Here is a 24,760-nt window from a genome sequence, read left to right as displayed (position 1 = left end):
TTGTTTTTTCTTCCGGCAACTGCATATGAAAGTAAGTTACGAATTGTATCAATTCTTTCGAGTGAGAAAACTTCCTCATTTCTCATACTTTCTTATTGACCTTCACCCCTTCATTATGTGATGCATCCATATTTTTTCAGGAAGCTACTGGATTTTTTCAGGAAGCATCTAAACAAGTAGCCAAGTTTTCCGTAACCTCGTATTCAGCAACTTGTCGTTCATTCTTCATGTTACAGTGGCGGAGGAACCGAGGAGGGAAGGGTCAGCCTCCTCCTTAAAAAAGATGCTGAGGAGGAGAGAATGTGAACTTCACTGTCATCATAGAGTTTGCAGCCCTCCACCTCCACCCCAGAAAAATCCGACCATCTTCCTTCGTCACCGTTAGTATAACGTGACCCGGATGTAAACAAGGCGTCACAAGGGTTTTCCCAACAACTTCATGTTATGTCAAGTTCCATTAGTGATGTGTCCAACTTACTTTGTAAAAAAAAGATACTGACAAAAAGCAGTCATTGCAGACTGGTAAGAGATGATAAAAGCTTTTAATATTTATGACAAAATGAACCTCTGAGCGCAATGGAGCATCGGGTCAACACTTTGTTCGGTTTGTCATTGTTCATCCTTCTGCCTTGTGCTTCAGAATGGGGTAAGTGTGTAAGAAAGAGTTTTGTTAGAATGATTTAGTGTCTGTCTCTCATCGTGACTTAGAACCTGTTAACTTTGTTAACATCAGTTCATCATAGTGTTCATGGTGTAGAAATGTCATGCAAGAAAGGCATCAATGGGTTAACTAGCGGTTGTCATACAGCGCGTGTGTTGGTCAGAAAGAAACAGGACATCGATGAAGAAGAAGAATAAAGTCGATGATAATATGATGGTGTTGGTGGTAGAAGTGTTGGTGTAGCGGGGATGTTACTTATCAAACTGTATTACGTTTCCATAGATATGGGTTGAGGTGTGTGTGAGAGAGAGAAAGAAAGAGAGACGCTTTTGATCAGAACCAAATGTTTGTGCATTATTTATCTCAGTGACCTCTGACCCCAAATTTATCTCTTTCTATTACAGGATCGTATGGACTATCTCTGGACAAATACAATGGGTCCATTATCGTGGAGGAGAGTGTGATGTCAAAGATTGAGTTTTCATGGCGAAACCTCACCGCACCTTATAGGGCTTTTGTTCTTCACAAACCCACGGACTTCAAACATTTTGTCACAATATGTAGATTATGCAGATCGCAGGATAACTGCACCAGCAGTAACGACCACGTGTGCCAGTGCTTGCATCCTGACCACTTCAGGCTGACCAAGACGTTTAGAGTTGAGGACACGGGGCAGTTGCTCTTTCAGTTGTTTGATAAGACACCGCCAAACACACTCGTTAATATTTCTGTCATACGTGAGTATCATCTTTGTGACTACTTAGTTTGTCGAATCATTGTAGAAATTCTTTTGCTTTACCTATATTTAAGCATTGAAAATACATCTCGTATCTTTCTCCTTTATCTTTCTGTCTTGTCACTTGTTAAATGTTTTTTGTCATCGCCTTTCATCTATCCACTTTAGACGTATCGAGAGAGAAACTGAGGTATGTGAGGGCCACCAAGAAAAAGGTTTGACCAGAAGTTTTAAAAAATCTTCCTTTAGGAAACAAAGAAAGAAAGAAAGAAAGAAAAGCAAAAAGAAAGAAAGAAGAAAAGAAAGTAAGAAAGAAAGAAAAAAGAAAGAAGAGAAAAGGCAGTTTATAACGCAGTGTTATTTTTGTCAAATAGCGAAGACCACGACTACTACTACGATCACCCCACATCCGAGCAGGACGACCAGTCTCTCATCATCCACACACTCCACACCAGTGGCGAAGTGGAAGTCGAGCTCATCATCCACTACCAGAAAACCGATGAGTTCCTCTAGCGGAAGTGACGTCAGCGCGACTGCGCAACACGCCGGTGCCATCATCGCGATTACTGTCGCCATGCTGTGCGTCAGTGCGGTCGCCATCGTGTCGTCCGTCGTCATGGGTTACCGCCTGAGGTCCCTCCGTCAGCAGGCGAGAGACATGAAGCAGGAAGCTGAGACTTTCGATGTCCCTGGTTACTCGTAACAAGCACCGATGACCAACCCAGACCTTATTTCAGGCTTCAACATTTGTAGGACAAACAAACAAACAACCAAGCAGGCAAACAAACCGACGAGAAAGACAAAAAGGGTTAAAGTTGAAGTTGTGAGATCGAGAAAATGCTGTGACAATGTTTACATAGTAGCTACTTAATTTAAATAACTGTTTCCTGATGCAGACCACGTGTGCGAAGATACTTGTGTTGCAACAAAGGAATGATTTCCTGCTACTGAAGAAACAATTTGTGTGAAGATGTACATCACACTTTTACAATAAACAACAACTTTTCCCCTGTGTGCCGAGATGTTTACAGTCCCTCTCCAATGTCCTACTACTAACTTTTCGTTAGAGCCAAGATGGTTGTAGGTCTGATACACTTTAGAAAACCTTTTTACTAGAAACATCACGGGTTTTTATGCGAAGATATTTACATGGCTGTTCTGATACAATGAAGAAAATATCCGGACTGAGAAACACAGAAAAAGATTTAATCGTCCACTCATCTTGTTAGGTCGTTGGCCCACACGGGTATCGAACTGGCGGGTCTCAGAATTCAGTGTTGTAACTATCCACTTCCACAGTCAACACAAGTCTTATGAGAATGTTTTCAAGTAACTTCAGATGTGAAGATGTTCACAGGACTGCTGTTTTTTAGAACAACAAACTTCTAATGAGGACGAGTGGTTTATTCAAATATTATAATAAATATTTATTTATTTGTATTTTATTATTATGCGTGTTTAAATACAAGCATGTTTAAGGTGACGAAGAAAACAATGGTGATGAAAGAGTGACAGTATTAAATGTGATTTGTTCTTGAAACGAATAAAACGATGAAAGTGTTTTAATCAATAAAAGTGTTCATGGAGGTGCAGATGGGAGCAATGAAAGGAAAGAATACAAGCAGCGCCCATTGTTACAATTAAGGAAGAAAAGCTTTTGTTTAAAACAAGCTCTCTCAATGTTGCGGACATCTACCTTTCTTTCTATCCAACAACTTTCTTTAAAGGCCTGTTTGGCGAGCAATTTTTTATGGGTGGGTACAGATGGGTACAAGACACTACTTTCAGGCCTCACGGACACTACATGGTTTGTTTGGTTTTTTTTTTTCTATGACACCTTTACCACCACTTTATGACTACAGCTTCAGGAGTAAAACATCATCTACGGGATCTGAACATCGCTTCGTAACATCGGAAACAAGACCATTGTTCTTGACTTTTCCAAGTTGCCCCAGGACAGACGTCTACCCTCACTTCATAACTGACCCCGGATGTCCGTGTTGTTGATCTCTTCTCCAGCAAGGAGATATGTATCTGAGCAATGGAATCTGTAAAAACACTATCCTGCACTGACCTTTACCTAGTAGCGAGGAAACAAAATTGCGCCCAGCAAGGCCTTCAAACAATTATTAAAAGTAATTCGTAAAAACTGAACGAGGGGCTGTCAAGTTAATTAACGCCAACCATTTAAAATATAAAATTAAAAATAAACATCCTCATTTTCAACCATTTCCCTGTTTGTAAGCCATTGTAGTAGTGTTTAAACATTACTTCCCCGAAATCGATGGAAAAATTAAAAGAAGACTAACTTGGTAGGTAATCGTCCTTGACTGAGGATGATTACTTGGCTCGTGAAGAACCATTTCTCATTTAAAGAATCGTTTGCCATCTAACTGCCGTCGTTCTAAATCAGACGAGAAGTCATCAGTAGATAACTGGGTTCTGTTTGTTTTCAAGGCTCGAGTGTCTAGTGTAATGGAAGGTCGGGTCAGATGTCCTCTCAGTATCCTCGTCCTCTTTTCCAAACTGTGTTTTTTCGCCACGTTCTGTTTACATTTCACAGATGGTAAGTTGATAAACAGTAATATAGATAACTATGCTTGACATGAGGAGTGAACGGGTGTGTTTGTTTACTATTGAGGAAAAAACGAAGATTTATGCGGGACAAACTTTACTATTTTGAGTTTTAATTATTGGCACATGAAGAATTCGCTGCTATACATCGTGAACTTTCCTAAGTAATGGGAATCAAAGTCTGATAATATTGACTAGATATCACTTTAGATATTACTTGTTATGTGTCTGCATCTGTGTCGTATTGAGAGTCAATTTAAATGAAGAGATGTAATTATTTTTTCTGTCATAATTTCATTGTTATCGATCCTTTGATCAGCGACAACAAATGTTTTTGTAATAGGATCTTATGGGTTTTCTCTGGACAACTACAATGGGTCCATCATCGTGAAGGAGGGCTTGATGTCAGAGATTGAGTTTTCATGGCGAAACCTCACCGCACCTTATAGGGTTTTTGTTCTTCACAAACCCACGGACTTGAAACATCTTGTCACAATGTGTAGATTACGGAGATCACAGGATACCTGCACCAGCAGTAACGACCAGTTGTGCCAGTGCTTGAATCCTGACCACTTCAGGCTGACCAAGACTTTTAGAGTTGAGGACACGGGACAGTTGCTCTTTCAGTTGTTTGATATACCATCGCTAAACAAACTGATCAACATCAGTGTCCTACGTGAGTATTGCGATTCAACAGTCAGGCACTTCAGACCCGGTTGATTTTCTCTATAGTCTCTCATTTTCCTCCGTGTAAACTTTTCATTTTTAGTCGAATTCACCTGCATCTCAGTGTTTGCCAATCTTTATGGAATGCATACCAAGCAAACAATGCCTTATGAAAACTATTATTATTATTGCAGCAGAAAGAAAACGTCCCACCCACCCACACGTGACCTGTAGCCCGCAGCCCTTCGTACAAGAAAACACAAACATCAGCTGCACGTGCATCATTTCTGACCTCAGCTTTCCCTCGGGATCTCTGAAGTGGATTGTTGGAAATCGGATCACTACTGGGATCGAATTGGTTGGAGAAAAGGGAAGCAGTCCACTGGAGCTTCGTTATCAGAAGACGTTAGCAGCTGCAGATCATAACAACACCTGGATCAGGTGTGATGTCGTGTGGCAAGGAGATGTTATTCAAGGGGAGGTCTACACAGCAAGCGTGGCCTGTAAGTTATAGCAGATAGTATATAGTATCTTTGGTTATAGTTCGCACTATATTCTATATATACACTAACCCTGACTGCAGCTCACTTTTATTGTCATCAGCTTCATGAATACCGAGTTGTTGTCACCAGATTCTCATCGATCGCTAAAAATGACGATCAACGATGAAAGCGAAGACATGACGGTGTCAGAAGGGGATCCCTTGACCATCAGGTGCGAAGCCGACGGACAACCCACACCCGAGATGAAGCTGGAGCGTATCCTTGACAACCGGATCGTGAAGAAAGGCCTCTCTCCCCTCAGCCACTCAACAACCGCGCGCTGTGACGTCACAGACCTGTACACGTGCTCCGCAAACAATCAGCTTCAAGGAAAAGTCCAGAAAACCTCCAGACTGGATGTCACCTGTCAGTACACCAAAGTTCTCGATACAATTTTTTTTCTGATTATTTATTTTATGATTAGCTGCACTGCACTTAAAAAAATCGGCTCAGGAATTTTTTTAAAAACTTTTCAGGACTGCTTTATTCATGTCCTACAAATATTTCAACTGATATGTAATTATTTCAGACATAATTTTAAGGGTTTTGTGAAACTGGTCGCAAGTTTGTTTACAACAGGTAAACCAAGAAATGTTTCGTCTTTGCATCTTGGAACTGTCAAAGTTGGTGACAAACCACAAGTTCTCCAGTTTGAAGTAATTTCCTATCCTCCGCCTACTAGTTGCATTCTTTTCTTCATGGCATCAGCAGAGGATGCAAAAGGAAATTCCACGCAGCACGAGCTGGACACCTCGACGACTGTCACGTGCACACCGTATCCAGTGAGGCGTCACATGTCGCAGTGCACGCTGTCCGTCACAGACCGTTTGTACCTGTCTGGTTTGTACGGGATTCAAATCACTAACGATGTTGGACAAGTAAACTTCACTTTTGAGATCACACTTGGTGAGATTTTAGGAATTTTTTTTTTATCTTAAGTTACTCTTCCCGACATTACACCCCTACCCCATTAATTTCTAGTGCGGAGGATAGGAGTGGAGACAAAAAAAATGTTGACACTTCATCGCAGTTTCTCGCGCGCGTGGTTCGCTTGTTTACTTCCGCTGCCACCGGAAGAGAAGAACCGAAAGTACGAATGTGACCTCTCGTATGCTGAACAGATGAGAATACTTGGAGATACTGAGCAGCACCTGCTTCCTGTCATCGTCAAAACAGGTGATTATGAAACATCGACATGGTTGTCCTCGTCTTACACGTTAACCACTTCCTCCTCTCTCTATGTTTATATATAAAAAATTCTTAATGAAGATATTTTTTTTCTTTGCAGGAGCTTATCAGAAGTAAACTCGACATCATGAAAGTACTAAGAGACACACGCAAAAGAAAGCAGACTGTTGATTGGGTTGAATGTCTTCTGATAGGAAAAACTCAAAAATCTTTCGCCACCTCGTGATTTCTTACTCCTGGGCCGCCCGGTAGAGAGTAGTAAAAACCCTTGTCACCACAGCAGTGAAAAGGTCCTGGGTTCAGATCTCGCGTCGGGACACTCTTTTGTATGTGATGGCTGTTCACAGGACCGGCTCTCGAGGTTTTTCTCCCCTCCCATAAGAAGGATGGAAGACATTTTCTGACGAACCAATTCATCTATGATTGTGTTTGAGTGCATGAACTTGTATAATTTAGAGACTGAAGATTTCACCGAATTCAACAAAGAACTGCTACAGGCGAAAAGAGCGCGGATCCCACAACTTTTTCATTTCTAAACATGGTTAGCTCCAGTAGTGCATTCGATTGCATCAATAGATAATCTCACCATTTCCAGAAGGAATCTGTATACAATTTTAGTATGTATCCAAAAGTGTTATAGGTGATGTATCAACAGGAAGTTGTTGCAGTTTTAATTCAAAATGTTACTAAAGTACAAAACTTTGGTATTGGTCAGCATCTCAGATATGTTTTCATGATTATTCTGGAACTTCTTATGGTAAAGAATGTCGTTCATCATGTGAGACATTAAATAGACAGCACATGCAAAAGAAAGTAGTTGTACCCATATCCCCCAAACTTTTTAGTGTACTTTAGTCTCATGTGCATAATTTCAGAAAGGTCTGCTTCATATTTTATTGCCAAAACAAATGGTCTTTGGGCAACACCCTTTAAGAGGAAGAGCTGCAGTCCACAGTTGCGAGCTATGCATTTAAAATATAAGCATGCTAAATAAAATTGCCGACCATAAATATATTCATACAATATGAACAAATCTTATGGGAGAGAAACCTCTGTACCAACTGACAATTCAAAGTTTTATATTTGTAAGTAAAAATAGTAAAATTGTAAATACCTCTCAGAACATACTCATCCATCGATCAACATGAAGAACTTTAGCCACATTTGAAGAAATATTTATTTAAATATCCAATCAAGCAAAAAATACATCTTTAATTAAATTACAATGTGTTACATATAAGGGTAGCCCTTAAGATAAATGATAAAGTTTTCATTAAAGGATTTACAAAGCATAAGCTTAGTGATGTGATTACAATGTTGACAAATACATTTAAAAATTATGGCCCTAAACAATCAATGTGAAATTTTACATGCACCACTTTCATGTTATCATCAGATCCATTTAGGAAAGCTTTGTAACCCACAGCCAGATAAACACAGGACTGGTCCTGAACAATATCCTTCGTTACATCGAAGTGCAAAGTATTTTGTTCTGATCGTTTGCAGTCTGAGATGTTTAGGAATGTGCAAGGCCATCAGTTTTTTTTTTCTCTTGCCAAATGCCATACATCTAGTCTTTTCTCATCATTTATGGGTGAAAGACTACCAATTTTCTTGAAGAATGATTCTATCGCAGGATGTGGAAGAAGATCTATTCGTTGATTCTGAGAATGATGTTTGTGGAAAGATACCACATGACAAAAATATCAAAGTAAGTGCACAAAAAAAGCTAAGTCTGTTAAATATTCCGACGCATGTTCGAATATTTGTATTATTTTCTGTGTGATTGCATGCAGTTTTTTTTCCAAATGTCTGAAGTAGAATCATTACTTATTTATCGTTTAATTTGCATTTTTGTGGAAGTTGTATATAGAATGTTGCACCTGGTAAAGGGACTCAGGCCTGTTTAGTTTGTTAATTTTTGTTTTAAAAACGTTCAGGTGAACATTGATTTGGTAGACCAAGTCTGTGAGAAACTGATTGCTGATAACTGCATGCCTACAGAGGTACATAAAGATTGCAGGAGTGTTGACAGTAAGTTTCTGTGCTACTTTTTATTATTTTTATTATATCATTGCATAAAAAATATACTTTTTAGTGGCAGAATGTGTCCTGGCAAAGTGTGGGGTGAATACTTTTGTCTTTACCAGTTCAATTTCAGGTAATTTAAAAATAGCCGTTGCTTGTGTTGAAGTATAACTGTGACACACGCTATTCTCATGTATAAACAGAAATCCTCTGTATATTTTCTTAGGACAAGAACTTGTGTCTGGAATGCAGTTCCTGGAAAGATGTTTTGAACTGTCTAAGACCTGTTTCAAGAACAGCAGCAAGGAAAAAGTGTGGACAAAATTCCACATGGCAATGAAAGATCAAGACAACCTTCGGTCACTTGATGAGATGGTCACTTCAGCCGTCTCACCATGGCTCTCTTTTGAAGCTTTGATTATGATTAGTACTGTTTTTGACAAATTTTTCAAGACAGAAATCAAATACACAGAAAAAGGAAATCAATCACTTAATGATATAGATATATATCCCTACAGATCTCTGATCTAACGTGGACGGCCGCGCTTGTGTACGGCCAGGGGAGATAAATATTCCAGCAATAACAATGCACGAGGCAACCAACACCCCTTTAGTAATGGCTTTACCCCATGTTCTACAGAAAGGAAAAACCCACCGGAAACGAACCAAGCGATACACAGAGAAAGAAACTTCACTTTTCAGGTAGCGTGGTAGCGAACGGCCGACGGAGGTCCGTCTGGTGTAAGACGTAAAAAAGGTCCGACGTACTTAAAATATTATTTTATCTGGATGTAAGAAATTTATTGGCGAATCGTGAACTGTAACTGATGGACGTATGCCCAGTGGAATTTATTAGTGAAAGTGTGAACTTTGGCTTATGAACTTGTAAACCTTGGAACTATCACCTGGATTACCAGTGAGGAGAAGAGCCAGAAACTTAAGCATTAAGATAAGATCTGAATGATACTTGTAACTATTCGTTTATGTATATATATGTATGCACTTTTTTGTGTAATTATACTCTTTTGATTCATACTAAAGTTTCTATATTTAAGGAATGTGTTGTAATAAGTGTGTGGGCGCAAGCTGGATGAGTGCATGCTAGTAAAGTTAACCGTTGCGCGCAGGACCCACATAACATCCATTACACACAGGTGCAGGCCACTTTCATCAAATCTATTTTTTAAAACTGAAGTTTAAAGGTACATGTTCACCATGAAGTTTTCTCACAAAATAGGGCAAATCATAGTAGATATTGAAAATCCAGTTGACTAGGTGGAAGGAGAAGCCAGACAGTTTAAACTGTTCATGACAAAAAGTCATAGCTATCGTGCACAAGAACAAAATAAGTTAACTGTCAATGACTGAAACATTCACACTTCTGTTCTTATACTATATACTTTCTGCTTGATTGACATTTGCATCACGAGATGATAAAATACATTTCATAAAATAAAAACAAATTCTTATAAGAATTTGTTTCCATACAAATGAGCATAATTACGTACTGGACAAAGCCCCTGTGAGCCTTTTCACAGGGGCATTACTTCTTAGACCAAACAAAAGTCGACACCTTTGTAGATAATTGTGTTTGTCACACCAAGAAAAGAGCTTGTCGTGGTTTCAGAATTGCTGCTAAGACGGGTCGGACTGCGCGGAGGTTGGCCTGTGCCTCTAGTCTGAACGTCGTGTGTCACCCTCTCCGTCAGCGATGCCCGGAGGTCAGACCGGGGAGACGGTTTTTGAAATGTACTTGCGCATTGGTAGGGAGACAGGCCTGACGGGTATGGAACTGGTGGAGCTCGCCACGGGGAGAGAAGAGGCTGAAAGGGAGGAAAGGACCCGCGAGAAGAATCCGACGGGAAGAGGGTGAGAGAGCGGAGAGAATTCGGCAGCAGGAACTCTGCAAGGAGATGGAGGTAGCTAAAATAAGTAACGATGTCGAAAGGCGGAATGCATCAGGCATGGAATTTAAACCGATGCGCCTTAAGATGCCGCCATTCGAAGAGGACGATGACCTGGAGACCTACCTCTGCCAGTTCGAACGTTGTGCCAAACTGTAGAGCTGGGACATCAGCACATGGGCGGTGAGGCTGGGTATGCTGCTCAAAGGGAAGGCCAGGGACGTATGCGTGGGGCTAAGTGACGAAGACAACGAGGACTATGCAAATCTGAAAATTGCCCTTCTGACTATGTTCCGCTTGACAGCCGAAACATATAGGCGGAAGCTTCGTGCCTCGTGTAAAGGAGGAGAGACCTTCCAGCAATATGTAGCCAGGGCCCGGCTATACTTGACACGCTGGGTTGAGCTGGCTGGAAAGACCACTATGGTCGAAGACCGAGATTTGGTCCTGATGTGAGCCTCCATCCGTGAGCGCATGCCTAAAAGCATGGAGGCAGCGACTTTGGCCCAGCAGTTCTCGGAGGCCAGGGAGGCGGCGTGGCATTATCGCGAACCTCCCTCTTCGCACACCCAAGAAGAGAATTGAGGGGAGAAGGCGAGCACAGCATTCGCTCGGAACCAAGCCCGAGGAAGCCGATATGTTTTCATTGTAGTCGGGAGGGCCACGTGATAAGGTGTTTTAAGTAAATCTAAATCAGAGGCTGCTTATTAAGTGGTTATTTGCTACTTTTTGGTGACATTTGCAATTTGATGGTATGAGATGTACAGTATTAGAGTACTCAATTGTTTGAGGAAATGAGTTAATGTCAAACATCCTAGAAGAATTTTAAGTAGGTAATATGTATTTATTGTATTGTTCCGATAATTTTATACCACTGTATCTGATGTGTGAATGTTTGATTTCAGGAAGAGCATTGGGAAGGAAGAATGCAACATCCGCTTCCCTTATAAGAAACATTCTCTGGTACCTGTAGTCATAGTTACAGGGATGCCAGAGGGTGTTAACTTGAAACACCCTTCTTATTATGGTGTCTTGACATTAAGGAAGATCATCTCCAACAAGGAGATGATCAAAATGGAGCTTATAGCCCAAAGGTAATTTTTTTTAGTTTTCCTCGTACATAAATGGTCTGTTAATTCTGGAAGTTTCTGTAACATGAAACTTCCAGACACTGGAGAATAAATGCAATGTATGTGGAAATAGCAGCAGTGGATTTTATTTTCAATACTTTTTACAGAAGCAGATCAGTTTTAACAATATAGGATCTGTTTATTTTGAATGGTACAGTAAAGTGTGAGATCTCACGCTGACCTCTTTGGTTTCTTCAGTTTCATGGCTTCAGACCCAACTGCATCTCAAGTGGCACAAAACACGTTGTGCAGGATATGCGAGTATACTTTACTACATACAGGATTTTTTTTTTCAATAATGTGTACAAAAACAGATCAGTTTGACCAATACAGTATTCCAATGGGTCTGTTACTTCTGGAAGCAAAGCACAGTACAGTGCGAGGTCTCTCGCTTAAATCTTTGGTTTCTTCAGTTTCATGATATGATTATGGAACAACAATGTATTCCATCTATACAAATGTCCTTGTGCAGTGTGGCAGAACAAACCCATACCCTGATTATGAACAGAAAGTACAGAAGCTAGATTGTCTTAATCATGCTTATAAGAGACTGTGGACAGCTTTGCGGAAACTGGATAAGGAAGGAAGGTTGGGTGGGCGTGGCTTGGGTCACCTCACTGAGGCGAAATGTGATAAGTTACAGACCTTTTACATAAAAGCTATTTTAGAGAATACTTCTAGGACTGATAATATGAGAAATGCAATCTGGGCAAGTTTGTGGCATTCAATGTCTACAGACAATAAACCCCAACATCGCCAATGCCCAAAAGGGAAAAACAGCTGGTGTTTTTACCAAAGAGCTTTGGCAAACAATGAGAAAGTGCCTAGCCATAAAGAACATCCTTCTTCAACCTATCTGACCACACAGGTAGATCATAAAGTGATCCCTGTGTATAGAAGAATGGCAGATGAGGAACTGCTTAAAAGGATACTTTATGGGGGAACACAAAATAATAATGCATGTTTAAATTCAATATGGTCCAGATGCCCCAAGACTGTTTTCATGGGCTTGAGAAGGGTAGAAGGTTCAGTGGCTCATGCAGTTTGTGCTTTTAATGAAGGAGCTTATGTAATAATTTCTATAATGTAAGTGTTGTATGTTGATGTACACACAATTACTCTGACACTGCTGAATAAGAAAGATAAATGCAGAGTGTCTGCTGCTGATGCTCGCGAAAATTGCAAGGAGTATGCTAGTGATGGGGTGACATTTTATTATGTATAAAAGAACTAATACCTGAACATGACACAACTTCTGAACCTGCTGAGAGATCATTAACTCAAATTCTCGACAAAGGGGGCTTTACAAAATTAAAACCTCCTGTGCTTCAGATTTTTCTATAGCTAAGTCTATTTTTAGACAATGCTTTGATGGACAGATGCAGACTTTGTCCTCCGATTTATATTATACTAATTGTTGCCAAGCAGAGTCAGTTAGCACTTGCTTATATGAGCAAATGTATAGCATATTAGCACCACAGAAAATAAAAGAGAATATTTTATTTATGATTGTTAAATTGTAGTTTATGGTTTGGGCACACCACAAGTGCAAGAAGTTTATGGAAATTTTTAAACTGTCAAGACATACCTCAAGCAAAAAACAGAAGGGACTTAGAAAAGGTTTGAAGACAACTAGCTGAAATTTGTAACTGGGGGTTTAATTTTCAGAATATGGATCAATGACCTACACAGTTTTTAAATGATGTCACTTAAATAGTTTTTTGCAAAACACATCAACTGATTCCTGATTTATGTTATTGACTGCCCATGTTTTTTTATGTGCTAATGCCTTTCACACTACTTTGCTTTGATTGGAAAAATTGCAAGAATGAAGGGGGGGAATTGGTGTTTTTACGCCGTGTCAGCAGCTAAGGCTATATTACGGCAAGCAGCCAGCCCTGTAAACAGATGCCACGTGCAGAGAAAGATCAGCGTGCCCGAGACGAGAAATGAACTCAGGGCAGCCAACCTTCACTGTATTGGTGACAGGCGCTAACAGCGCTAACCGTTGTGCCACCGGACCGCTCTGCAAGAATGAAATTTGCAAGAATGTTTGGTATAATGGGAATTAAAGGTATGAAGATGATAATTTTATCATCCCCCCTCCCTCTAAACCCATGTGAATTTAAATTGCCATCACAAAATTAATACACACTCAGCTGACATAATATATGTATATCCCTTGTTAAATTTGTATCATCTTTATTTACATATGTGCAAGAATAATATTGATCATAATGTTATGGATAATGGATCACCATGCAATGATTTTTGTATAAAAGCTAACCGGACTATTTTGGCAATCTTAATTGGAGCAGCCGAGAAGCATTTCAATCTTGAGCATTATAAAAGTTTGAGTTTTACATAATGTACTTTAACGTCTCTGGTTGAAATCAACCATCAGGGTACGGCAAAGACAACTGAAGGTCAAGGCCGAGGGCTGCGCAGGGGGCAGTGTCAAAAGTCGGGTGGCTTGTCTCAGAGCAGAGCGGGCAGTCAGAGTGACAGCGAATAGATCTCTCAAGGTGACAATGAAGAAGACGAGGCATTCGGATTGCAATAATCTAAATGTGTACAATTTATGTATGTTTTTAAAATGTAAACTTCTTTACCCTTTATAAGACAATCTTTTCCCCGAATGGATATACTCAACATTTTGATATGACACTCCTTCACAAGCAACAAAGTGACTAGACGGGACGGAAGTGCTTTCCAAATACTCATGAACAGGTTATTCATAATAAACCGTCTTATTCAAGAGCCAGAGGGATTTGTGCAGGAGTGCGGCGAAACCATTCTAAATGATTTGTAAGTGCAAGTGCGTATTGTCAGCGAGGGTGATGTGTGTGTACCGATATACGTGTGTGTGGGCTACGTGTTTCTATTCTTAACCCCAATAACTCTATCTTCTTTTTCTCTCTTACTTCTAGCACTGACATCTCCAGCCAGGCATGTGTAAGAGGTGACAAAAATGTGTGCGTTGAAGTACCTAGTCATCACATTTATTTTTACAACTTACTTGTCTTGCAGTGAAGCAGGCTTGCATTCAGGACTTGCGAGACAAAGTCATCGCAAAAATGTCCAAAATTGCAAGTATGTGAAATACTTTGTCTCATGAGCTGCTGAAGGTGTGGTTTCTAGTACATATAAAGAATGGAAAGAACAGTACAAGTCTAAATGTGTGCTAAATCATGATGGTTCTTCAAAAGCAATGGAGAAGGAGTCTGCTCTAATACTGTGGAAAAGGTCACAGGAAAAACATAACGTGGTATACACGTATGCTCTCAGATGGAGGCTCCACTGCCTACTCAGCTAAAACAAATGCAAAGGTTTATGGTGACACCACAACCATTGTCATAAAAGAATGGGGGCAGCTCTTAGGAGAAAGGCAAAGAAGGCAAATCTAGAAGGAAGTAAATAGGGAGCCTTGACTGAAAATGCCTGCAAAGCTCTACAGAAGTACTACAACATCGCCATCAAAAAACACTTGGGAGGTGAGGAGAGCTATCTGTGCAGGACTTTTACACTGCATGTCAACAGATGAAAATCCACATCATCAGAGTCTTGGTGTTTTTATAAAAGAGCAACAGCCAAATGCAAGACACCAGGAAAACAATGAAAAAAAAAATCAGCACTCCTTGTGCGTATGTTGCTCGGAGCATTTGGCCTATGTATGAAAGAATCAACTGTTGCATCAGCTGTATCACAGTTTAATCAAGGTTCAGCTCACCTTTCCCAAGTGATGAAATATCTTGAAGTTGCTCCATCTATCATCCTGGTATACTAGTATGTTTATAATGATAAACATTGATTAAAATCAAAATTTTTATTGTATGTACCCAAAAACATTTGCCATGTGCTATAAATATGCTATTTTAACACTCTATGGTACATATAATTACAAAAGCAGTTTTAGATTATTGTTTTCTCAACACTAAGTGTTTGGAGGAAACATGCCAGCCAGTCCTTTGCTATTTCGTGCTTGTTGTGGATGTTTTACAGTGGTGTTTGTGCACTTCATGTGGAGACCTGCCATGGCCAAGCAACGAAACCGTGAGTACTGTGCGACTGAACAGCCTCTCGCTGTCTCTTGTTTTGACTTTCGCGATCGCTACATTACTTCTGCAGTGCGGTGACATTGAAACGATATCCTGGGCCCCCCAAACAAACAAAAGCAGCCTCTAAATTGTTTGCTTCACCACGTTTCGCCATGGCTAAGAAGTAATACAAGTGTTGTAGAAGAAAATGTTGCCAGACCCCCACCTGAGAAGATGAATTCAAATACTAACAGTTCTGAACCTACCGCAGCTTCTAAGCAGGAACCTACCCTAACGGATGTGATAAGTTTCCTAAAAGAACTTAAATCTGAAATGAATACCAAGATTGACAATATGAATGTAAACGTAAACTCTGTGAGTGCTGGCATCACATCTCTTGAAGATAAAGTGAAAGACTTGGTGATAGAAATAAAGGCACTCAAAGAAGAGGGAAAACGCAAGCGAGGCCGGCCCAAGGACACATGGCCACGAACTGTGGAGGCAGAAATGAAGATGTTACTTGCAGTTGTCATGCATAATGTGCAGCATTTTAATTTTTGGCTTTTTTTTTTTTGTATATTGGCTTATAATCTTTGTTCAAGTTCACATTGTAATGATTCTTGCTTTTTTTGTTATGCACAAAAACAGCAATATTGATTCTGCAAGAATTCAGTTTGCACTGCCAATTTTTCATAGCTGTGGAAACAAAATGTCATCTCAGGTGAGAGAATGTCAGCGCCCAAAATCGGTGTAGTTTGGGTCAGCGAGTCATGAATATGAGCTATAAGAGTTGAAACTGACAGCATAATTGAAACAAATATAAATTATATATATATTCTAATAATATATGAAATAAAATAGTAATTGTTTGGCCCTTTGTTGTTTATACTATAAATTTATAATAAAAAAAAATCAATGTCTATCACTTACTGCAAACATAATCAAAAAAAAAGTAAAAGGGATGCTAGTTTGAAGTAGGAGACAAATACTTGGAAGCAGGATTATTTTTTCCTCTAACTGAATTACACATTCACAACATACATATTGTTGTTATAGTTGATATATGGTCTAAGAAAAGCCAAAGACATTGGTCTGACTGATAAAGAGACCATGGTCTTACTTGCAAAAGTTCTCTACGATCACCAAGCAAATAACTGCTCAACGCCGAGTGGACCTTCTGCTACATTATGTTTCAAAGCTGCTGAAGAAACTGTGTGTGTAGTATAAGTGTTATTATTCATGTATTATTATTCATATTAACTGTTGGATAGCTTGTCTTTGTTTTCATAGGTAGGCACGTTCAGCAACAAAAGGTATGTCAAACCAAAGACCGTGCATGCCATAGTGCATTGTTTTATAGTTGTTTGCATATGTACCATGCTTTATTCGTCTATAAGTTATTGTCACTTTGTAGAAAATTGGACATACCTGAAAAAGTAAAATGTTTTGTTGTATTGTTTCTTTAGAGCCCATTGACCTGGCAACCATTGAAATTCAAAAACAATAAATTTTACTCACTGGTCATAGAATCTGACAAAAATCTTTATTTGTTACCATTTTGAGACATTAGAATGTTATGAATTTGCAACTCGTTTGTTTGAAAAACTAGGTCAACCAGTATATTCTCGCTCTTTTCGAGATAAGACAAAAGATTGGAAAATATGGACGATGCGTACTTACAATTTACATGCAGCCAATCACAAGTGTTCACTACTGGCCTTGGCCGATATACAGGTCACCCGAACACACTTCAAAAATTTTCGGCTGTCACAAAAACCACTAAGCATGCTTTCCGGTTGTAAACAAATGAAATAATGGCAACTATAGTATTCTTTCTTTCTGAGACATTCACTGCACGCGTCAGAAGGTTATTTTTCTCAAAATGGAGGAAAACGACGAATGCATCTGCACAATTCGATGCCATGCAACATCCAAAAACCCTGACACATCTGTTACTAGTGATCCGGAGATAAGTGCCTCGCGGGAAAAAATCAAAGCTTTGAATTTTCCTGGCAATATTGGTGATGTTTTACTGCAGATGTAGATGATCGTAAATGTGTGCAGGCAGAGCAAAATCTCTAGCAGATGTATCTTGTCCCGAATGCAGGGAGAAGTGCCTTTCCTACACTATTTGTGTACGTGAGAATACGGGCTTCTCCTCATAGTTTGAAGTGTGATAATTGTCCTTATTAACATTTTGGCAACTCGTCACCACGTGTCCAAGGCAGCGGCAGCACAAAAGAGACCTTCGAAGTGAACCAACCAATGACACTTTTTAGTCACGAAACCGGAGAAAGCCATGCTACGTTGCAAACCTTCTCCACTGTTATGGGCATACCAGGCATGGCCCTATCGACTTTTCAGAATCATGACAAAAAAGTGATACGTAAGGGATTTTTCATGCTTTGGTGCTATCTGTTAATGATTTTGCGGATTCTGTACTAGATTAAATAACATCCTTAATATTTTTACTATATATATTTTTTTGTAAGACATGAAGGTTAGTAGATGTCATGGATCTAGTCAGAGTGCTAGGACTGGGCGTGTGTGTGGATGAATGGGTGCGAATGATGGACGTTTATAAATGGAACGTGATAAATGACGTAAAGTGACGTCAAAATGAGGTAACGTTGGGAAGCAGCTAGAAAAAGGACGTTAGAAGGCAGATAGAAGAAGGAAAGGACGTTAGAGAGTAGATAGAGGAAGAACGTTAGTGAGTGGAAGGAGAAAGAGGTTAGAGAGCGGATAGAAGACGGAGTGATTTAGAAGAGAGCCTTTGCCAAGACAATGTGCCTCGCGAGTGAGCAGAAGATTGAGTGTGATAGTCAATGAAGAAGCCGTTGTGCTAGTGACTGTATTTTTTTAGTCAGGATTTGTTCTTTTGAGTTTTCGTTTAGTAAACACGAGCAGACTCGTACAGGCGAATCTTTGTTTTCTGAGTGAAAGAACGCGCAATTGTCCGAACCACTGGTGTGTTGGAGAGAGTGAAAGACAAGAGGAACTGGCGTCGTGAAAGTAGGATGATTGGGTATGATATTTTCATTAGATCCTGAAGAAAGTGCCTCGAGGGAAAAAATCTATGACCTCCGGGTATTGTTCTTTTACAGGCCTTAAAAATTTTTGTGCTTTGTCAAAATATTGTCATGCATGTAAATTTGCAGAGTTAAGAGGGATATCAGCAGCTGAACTAGCTGCTTGGAAAGAAAAGCATGCCCCAGATTGCTGTAAGAATCATTCTCTTTCAAGCAAGGCTATGGAGTCAGAGGCAGCCAAAATTGTGTGTGGGGAGGTCTGTTAAATAAATTTGGTTTTTGTTATATGGATATGCTTTCTGATGGTGACTCCTCAGCATATAAGGCAGTTTGTGATCTAAACCCACACCCTGATTATGAACAAAAAGTACAGAAGATAGATTGCCTTAATCATGCTCATAAAAGACTGGGGACAGCTTTGCGCAAACTAAGGAAGAGAGGCTGGGTGAGCATGGTGTGGGTCGCCTAGCTCAGGCAAAATGCGATTGATTGAACACTTTTGACAGATGGGCAATTTTACACAACTTCAACAGTGTCCAAAAAGGAAAAGCAGATGGTGGTTTTAATAAAGGGCAATAAAACAATTTTTTGAACTTCCGCTCAAAGCATATGGTATAAAACAACAAGCGTCATTCTATGAAACATAATTTTTTGGGACATGCCTGGCCTTAAGCACAAGCTGTGTGGGCGAGTGCAAAAGAATAGCTTAGGTGACTATTGGTGTGTTCTTAAAAAAAAATTTGGAAGACTCAAAAGAATATAGATGTTTTTTGCAAATGTTGTCTGCTACCTTTAACTTTATCATTAGATTGAGCCTGCAGTACTCAGATAAGACATGGCTAAAATAAAGCATAAAAACAAGTTTCGACGTCATTAACAGAAAATTGTTGTCATATGATTTGTCTTGTTGAGGAAGACTGAGCTCAAACTCACATGACAAAAATGCACTCCACATATCGATTATCAAACACATTCTAATCCTTAATTTATGTTGTCAAGAGGAGCAGGAGACTGATCATCCCTCGTGCTACAATTCCATCACAAGTTAACAATTAAATGAGAGAAACACCAAAGTAAGACACTGCTGTGCAGTCAACTGCAACGACTTAATGTTTCAAAAACATGAGAAGCCTGCTTTCACTAACTCTACTTTTGGAAGTTCCCCTGGGGAGTGCTTTAAATCTGAGCCGGTCTGATGCTGAACTCAAGATGCATATGGAAATTAAACAAAAAAAAAAAAAGAGAAAAAAAAGGAAAAGACAAATCAACTTTGCATTTGTGCGATGTGAAGATACTAAAAACAAAAATAAATAAAAAAATATCAAGCTTATTTTAACTGTTGTGAGTGGCAAACAGCTGTGTGGAGCACAAACCTTTGAGACTAAGAGCATGGAGCATTGTTCATTTTTTGGCACTGTTTTAAGAATACATTTATGTAAAGAAAAAAATGACAAGACCTAATAGTTATAAATTCCAAATACATAAATTGCTATACTGGGTGTCACACTCTCATTTCAAAACTATTTTACATGAAAATTATGAAATAAAAATGCACAGTCTCAGGTTTTCAATCTTTTCTTGAAGCCTAGGGGATAGTACCCCTCGGTCGTTGACAAAGTCCTGCAGTCTTGAGAATCAATGGTTAAAGGACATGCTACCTCGCCCGACCGTGAACTGTTTTTATTGGCAATACTGGTGAAAATGTATATAAAATTATGCTACAGACCTTAGAACAACCAATCAACAAAAATGTTTCTTTAAGCATGGCCTTCTGTAACAGAAGTCCTTTGAGTTGAAACATCTTAAGTAAATACATTGTCAGTAAGTACCTGTAAACACCATTATCTTCATTGTGAGCGATTATCTTCACCTTGATGCTTGGCATGAAGCAGACTGTTATAATATGGCATCCCTTTTCTGGTTTGATACCATGACCTTGCAGGCAGTGACATCATTTGGCAATATCTGTAAGACAAACAAACTATAACCACCATATACCAAATCAATGTTAGATAATACAGTGATCCCTCACCTGTTGCAGGGGTTACGTTCCAGACACTCCCCCACGAAGTAGAGGTGCTATATTTATAAATATTTCAGGTTTATAAAGCCTTCCCACACTCTTATTATTAATCTCACATTGGCAAACTCGCACAAGCGGTAGTGGCTACAGTCCTTCAATTCCACTGTGTACAATGCGATATTTATCTGCTGATGAAATTCCTGTACGAAATGTATTTTATTTTGACACTTGTCCTTTTATTAACAAAATAAAATGTAATGGTAATAAAATGTATTTTGCATACATACTGTGCTCTCTGTATTGGTGTGCTGCATTATAAAGCTTCTTGTAACTCATAGTGATCAAAGGTGGGCGTCATAAACCATCCTCTTCTTATGTACCTCAAAGCAGCGATTCTGTGTGCTTCATCTGTGCATAACGAACAGCAAAGCAGAAGACCTGTTGAAATATACAGCAATTGATAACAAAATATTTTCCCCTATCTATCTAGGCATTCGAGTATTTTTCTTTTTAAAGGCATTGCTTGGCTTCTGAAAGTGACTTCAATACAAAAATCAAAATTATAAAACAAAACGTTTCAATATGGTCAAGCGTATCTGAAGTGACGATAAAATTCAAAAGTATTACTTTTTCTTCTTTTAACCACACAAAGAGAATGTGGGGAGAGGGGCATGATAGTAAGACGCAAATTAAGGTGTAGACTGGAAAATTACAAATTGTCTAAGGCACTGCGTGCTGTTAAAGCAAACACGTGCAACTAAGACTAATTGCCTTTATATGACGTTTCCTTAACAGGCATTAAATGGGACAATGATATATACAGCAACGAAGTGTTTAAACTGTTATTTAAAGTTTACCTGAGCATCAATCGAATAACAGTTCTTGCTGCAGACGACTCTAGGCTCCTCGGAAATTTAATTCTTATGCATGTCTTCAGAATGACGCTCAATCCCAGATATGCAGTTTTAAACCGACCACCTATTTTATCACCCATTATTTCCAGAAAATCCTGCCGACCAAATCTTTGATACAGCTGTTAGTCGCCCAAAGCATCGAGTGGCTTTGTCTAGTACCGAAATATTCCACAAAAATCGTTCTTTTGCATTAAGGATTACGAAGACCACAGCAGCCATGTTAAACAAGCGTCCCGCGTGTTAAATGCAGGAATCGTACTCAACAGCTTGAAGGTAATCTCGAGATTTCGGCCGCAGCTCTCCGACTTTCTGTTTTGTTTGCTAATCACTTTCAGGCATGGCAGTGCTCCACTAAGAAAGGACTAGAATCTATAAAGCAATGCTTTGTCCACACCACATAGCCCGATCTTTCCAAATGCATATGGCGCCTTGCTTGATACACCGTGACGCCAGAAGGTTCCCAGAAGGCCTTGCAGGGGCGGGAACATGCTTTTGCCCAACCAATGGCCAGCGCCCGTACTTCCACGCGCTGTATTCGCATTTGAAAATCATTGTCCCCACTTCTAGGCCTAGTGTAAATCCCATCAAATGTATGACGCGCGATAAAAAGCGAAATCCCTATTGAGAAGAAAACCAAATAGCAGTGCATTTTATGAAACCTAGGAAAATAGACGCATAAAATTCAAGTTCATTGTAGATCTCCAAACGAACTGTAAATCCAAATTTTTATAACACTTTATCTCAAAGGGGGATTTTTTTTAGTTCCCTCGAGCTTTTTGAAGCATAAATAACAAGGAACTTCTTCTCATTTGAAAACCGTCTCGATACGAAAATCACATTCAAAAGTCAAAATATGACTGAATTAGACCACGTACTGGCGACAGCCACTGCCACGTACAGGGCATTCACAGTAATGATGCAGACAGCAGACCTTCATGTTTCCCTTCTTGCTTCTAATGCAACGATATAGATTTGAAACACAAAGATTCGGATATCTTTTATATTATACTTTATAACAGCCCGGACGTGTATACGAGTTCGTGATAACACTCCACAGCTCTTGTCGGCTGCATACCTCGCAATCAAAGGGAGGTCACTACTAGTAGTTGATACTGCTCTTGGAAGAGTTACCTCTCGTCCACGGGTCTGAAGACGCCAGTAACAAAATAATTATAATGTAAACTTAAAGCGCGCAGCATCACGACCAACATAAATTACACTTTCTGCGCAGACCAATAACGATAAAATGTCAAATCGGTAGCAAACAGTCACGAACCAAACAGATTTACTAGATTTTTCGACAACGTTTTAGCATGGACGTGTATATAAGGCAAACAATCATATCATGACACGTACCATGTAAGAGGAGTCCTTGCGTGACATAGGTGTAACCTAACTTTAATCTAGCAAGGACCACCTCCTCCCGCTCACAGAATGGCACGAAGAAGGGCTGTCGGAAAGACTCGGAAGGGTGGCATATGTATTTAATTTTGCTGGAAAAAATCGTCTGCCAGCAGTCAAGTTATACAAGTTCGTGGTTTTAGAGAGACTGGGTTGAGAGGGAGGAAAAGGTCGTTTGCAGTGGAATGCTGTGCATCAGTGCATGCCAGTGACCTGCTGCATTGAACAGCATCAACAAGTGCGTGCATTTTGAAACCATACGAACCTTAGACAAACTTTGTGGTTTGTTATTCCAGGGCGAAACTCAAACGACTACACTGGGTTTTCGGTTATTCGATCTGAGGCTAGGATTGGGCATTATAGTTTTGTTAAGCACATCCCTATAGATCGACCGTTGGTTTCGGATCTCGACGACAATCACAGAAAGCTTCGTTTGAGATAACACTTATATATATATAGAGCTTTTTTCTTGATTGTTGTTTAAACGCTGGCTAAAAACGGTTGACATAATTATGTCTTACTGAAGATGGAGTGTTTCATTAAAGAGATTTAGAAAAATACAGCTCCGAAAAGTTGTCAGAAAGAGAAAAAAGGATAGTAACAAAGAAAAAGATCACACAGGTGATTTAAAATATTATCAGAATGTTCTAATGAATATTTTTAGGTTACCTTTTAAAAATGATTACAGTATATGTATAGAATGAGTTGGATCAGAAATTCTTAGCAGTGGATCTCATCACACAACATACATCAACTTTCGCAGTGAGTGTTTTGCATACATAGCTCAACTGGAAATCTGTCTCAGTTATAGACGAAAATAAAAAGAGAATATAATTGTGTAGACTTATTTTTATGAAAAATAGAGAAAAAATTTAATGTTTACATAACATCGTTACAAAGCTGAACAGTTTACATCAAATGGTCTTAATGGTTCCCAGTCACTTAATCCCCAGACACTTCATCCCGACACTTAATCCCTGACACTTAATCCCCTAGACTTTTAATCCCTAAGCACTTCATCCCCAGACACTTAATCCCTAAACTAAATCCTTAACTATTAAAATTATGAAGTCAGCGAAAAATTTAATTGAAATTCAAAGAATTCAAATTCAAATCATGCTATTAACTTCAACGTCATTCGAACATCTACAACATTAGTTAAAGTTCAGATAAGCTAGTTAAATGTAATGTTCTTCACAATATTGATATGAAAATTGTTCTTGAGTGTTCGCGAGGTAATTGCTGTTAATCAATGTGAAAGGTAAGCTAATGATCGGAGTACAGAAGATGATCCATTGACTCATATCTCTCTACAATTGTTGCTAACTCAGCGTATTTCCTCTGTGGACTTTCTCTGTGCCGGCGCTTATGATGGTAGAACACAGACGCCTTGTGGAGCTGACAATCCTTACGTAGACCATCAAGGAATGTTCACATTGTTGGGTGATGACAGGAGAAGAGAGATTGAAGGGCGTGATGCCAACCCTCCACAGAGTTGTTTGTTCGTGTTATACAGGCATTAAACAATGCTTTATAGAAGAATCAGTGATTAGAAATCACACATTGCTCTGTACAGAAGTAAATATGTGGGGATGACGTATTGTAATTCAATGCTTTGACCGAAGCATTACATAATGCTTTATAAAGGATTAAGTGCCCTGGCGGATTTAAGTGCCTGGGGGAAGGGTCGGGGAATGAATGTGGGATTAAGTGTCGGGATCGATTGAAGTGTCGGAATAAGTGTTGGGGATTAAGGACCGGACCACCGGTCTGTAATAACCCTCGGCAGAGTCAACTACATGAATGTTATTGTTTATAATTGGAATTGATTATTACACTATATTTAATAAATTAATTGAATTAATTGTGGTTTTAAGTTGTTTTTCTAAGAATTACCTGTGAATGTATATTAATTATTATATAC

At 39.3% G+C, this 24,760-nt stretch overlaps 2 protein-coding genes and 1 long non-coding RNA gene across 3 annotated transcripts; 2 read left to right on the top strand and 1 right to left on the bottom strand.

Moving 5' to 3' along the window:
- The first annotated feature begins 179 nt into the window (after positions 1-179).
- LOC112569457 lies at positions 180-2,950 on the top strand. Its single transcript, XM_025247246.1, has 3 exons — positions 180-646; positions 1,066-1,398; positions 1,772-2,950. The coding sequence occupies exons 1-3, from the start codon at positions 577-579 to the stop codon at positions 2,098-2,100; spliced, it is 732 nt and encodes a 243-aa protein (XP_025103031.1). The 5' UTR covers positions 180-576; the 3' UTR covers positions 2,101-2,950.
- A 223-nt stretch (positions 2,951-3,173) lies between these two features.
- LOC112569092 lies at positions 3,174-7,697 on the top strand. The gene is made up of 6 exons (XM_025246768.1): positions 3,174-3,963; positions 4,315-4,647; positions 4,832-5,140; positions 5,270-5,545; positions 5,759-6,355; positions 6,468-7,697. The coding sequence occupies exons 1-5, from the start codon at positions 3,873-3,875 to the stop codon at positions 6,115-6,117; spliced, it is 1,368 nt and encodes a 455-aa protein (XP_025102553.1). The 5' UTR covers positions 3,174-3,872; the 3' UTR covers positions 6,118-6,355; positions 6,468-7,697.
- A 9,293-nt stretch (positions 7,698-16,990) lies between these two features.
- Positions 16,991-21,915, bottom strand: LOC112569099. The gene is made up of 3 exons (XR_003100297.1): positions 21,379-21,915; positions 20,809-20,959; positions 16,991-20,463 (listed from the first exon to the last, which is right to left on the bottom strand). It is a non-coding gene; the product is annotated as an uncharacterized LOC112569099 (long non-coding RNA).
- Between the last annotated feature and the right edge of the window lie 2,845 nt (positions 21,916-24,760).

Source organism: Pomacea canaliculata, linkage group LG7 (genome assembly GCF_003073045.1).
Source record: "Pomacea canaliculata isolate SZHN2017 linkage group LG7, ASM307304v1, whole genome shotgun sequence".
NCBI lineage: Eukaryota > Metazoa > Mollusca > Gastropoda > Architaenioglossa > Ampullariidae > Pomacea > Pomacea canaliculata.
Note: the sequence above shows the minus strand (reverse complement) of the source record. Positions and strands in the feature narration are given on the sequence as shown.

Bases quoted from the DNA above. Each gene is read 5' to 3' on its own strand.
- LOC112569457 (XM_025247246.1), top strand. From the start codon at position 577: ATGGAGCATCGGGTCAACACTTTGTTCGGTTTGTCATTGTTCATCCTT. The intron at 647-1,065 runs GTAAGTGTGTAA...TTTCTATTACAG, and splicing joins GCCTTGTGCTTCAGAATGGG to GATCGTATGGACTATCTCTG. The intron at 1,399-1,771 runs GTGAGTATCATC...TTTGTCAAATAG, and splicing joins CGTTAATATTTCTGTCATAC to CGAAGACCACGACTACTACT.
- LOC112569092 (XM_025246768.1), top strand. From the start codon at position 3,873: ATGGAAGGTCGGGTCAGATGTCCTCTCAGTATCCTCGTCCTCTTTTCC. The intron at 3,964-4,314 runs GTAAGTTGATAA...TTTTTGTAATAG, and splicing joins CTGTTTACATTTCACAGATG to GATCTTATGGGTTTTCTCTG. The intron at 5,546-5,758 runs GTCAGTACACCA...TGTTTACAACAG, and splicing joins CTCCAGACTGGATGTCACCT to GTAAACCAAGAAATGTTTCG.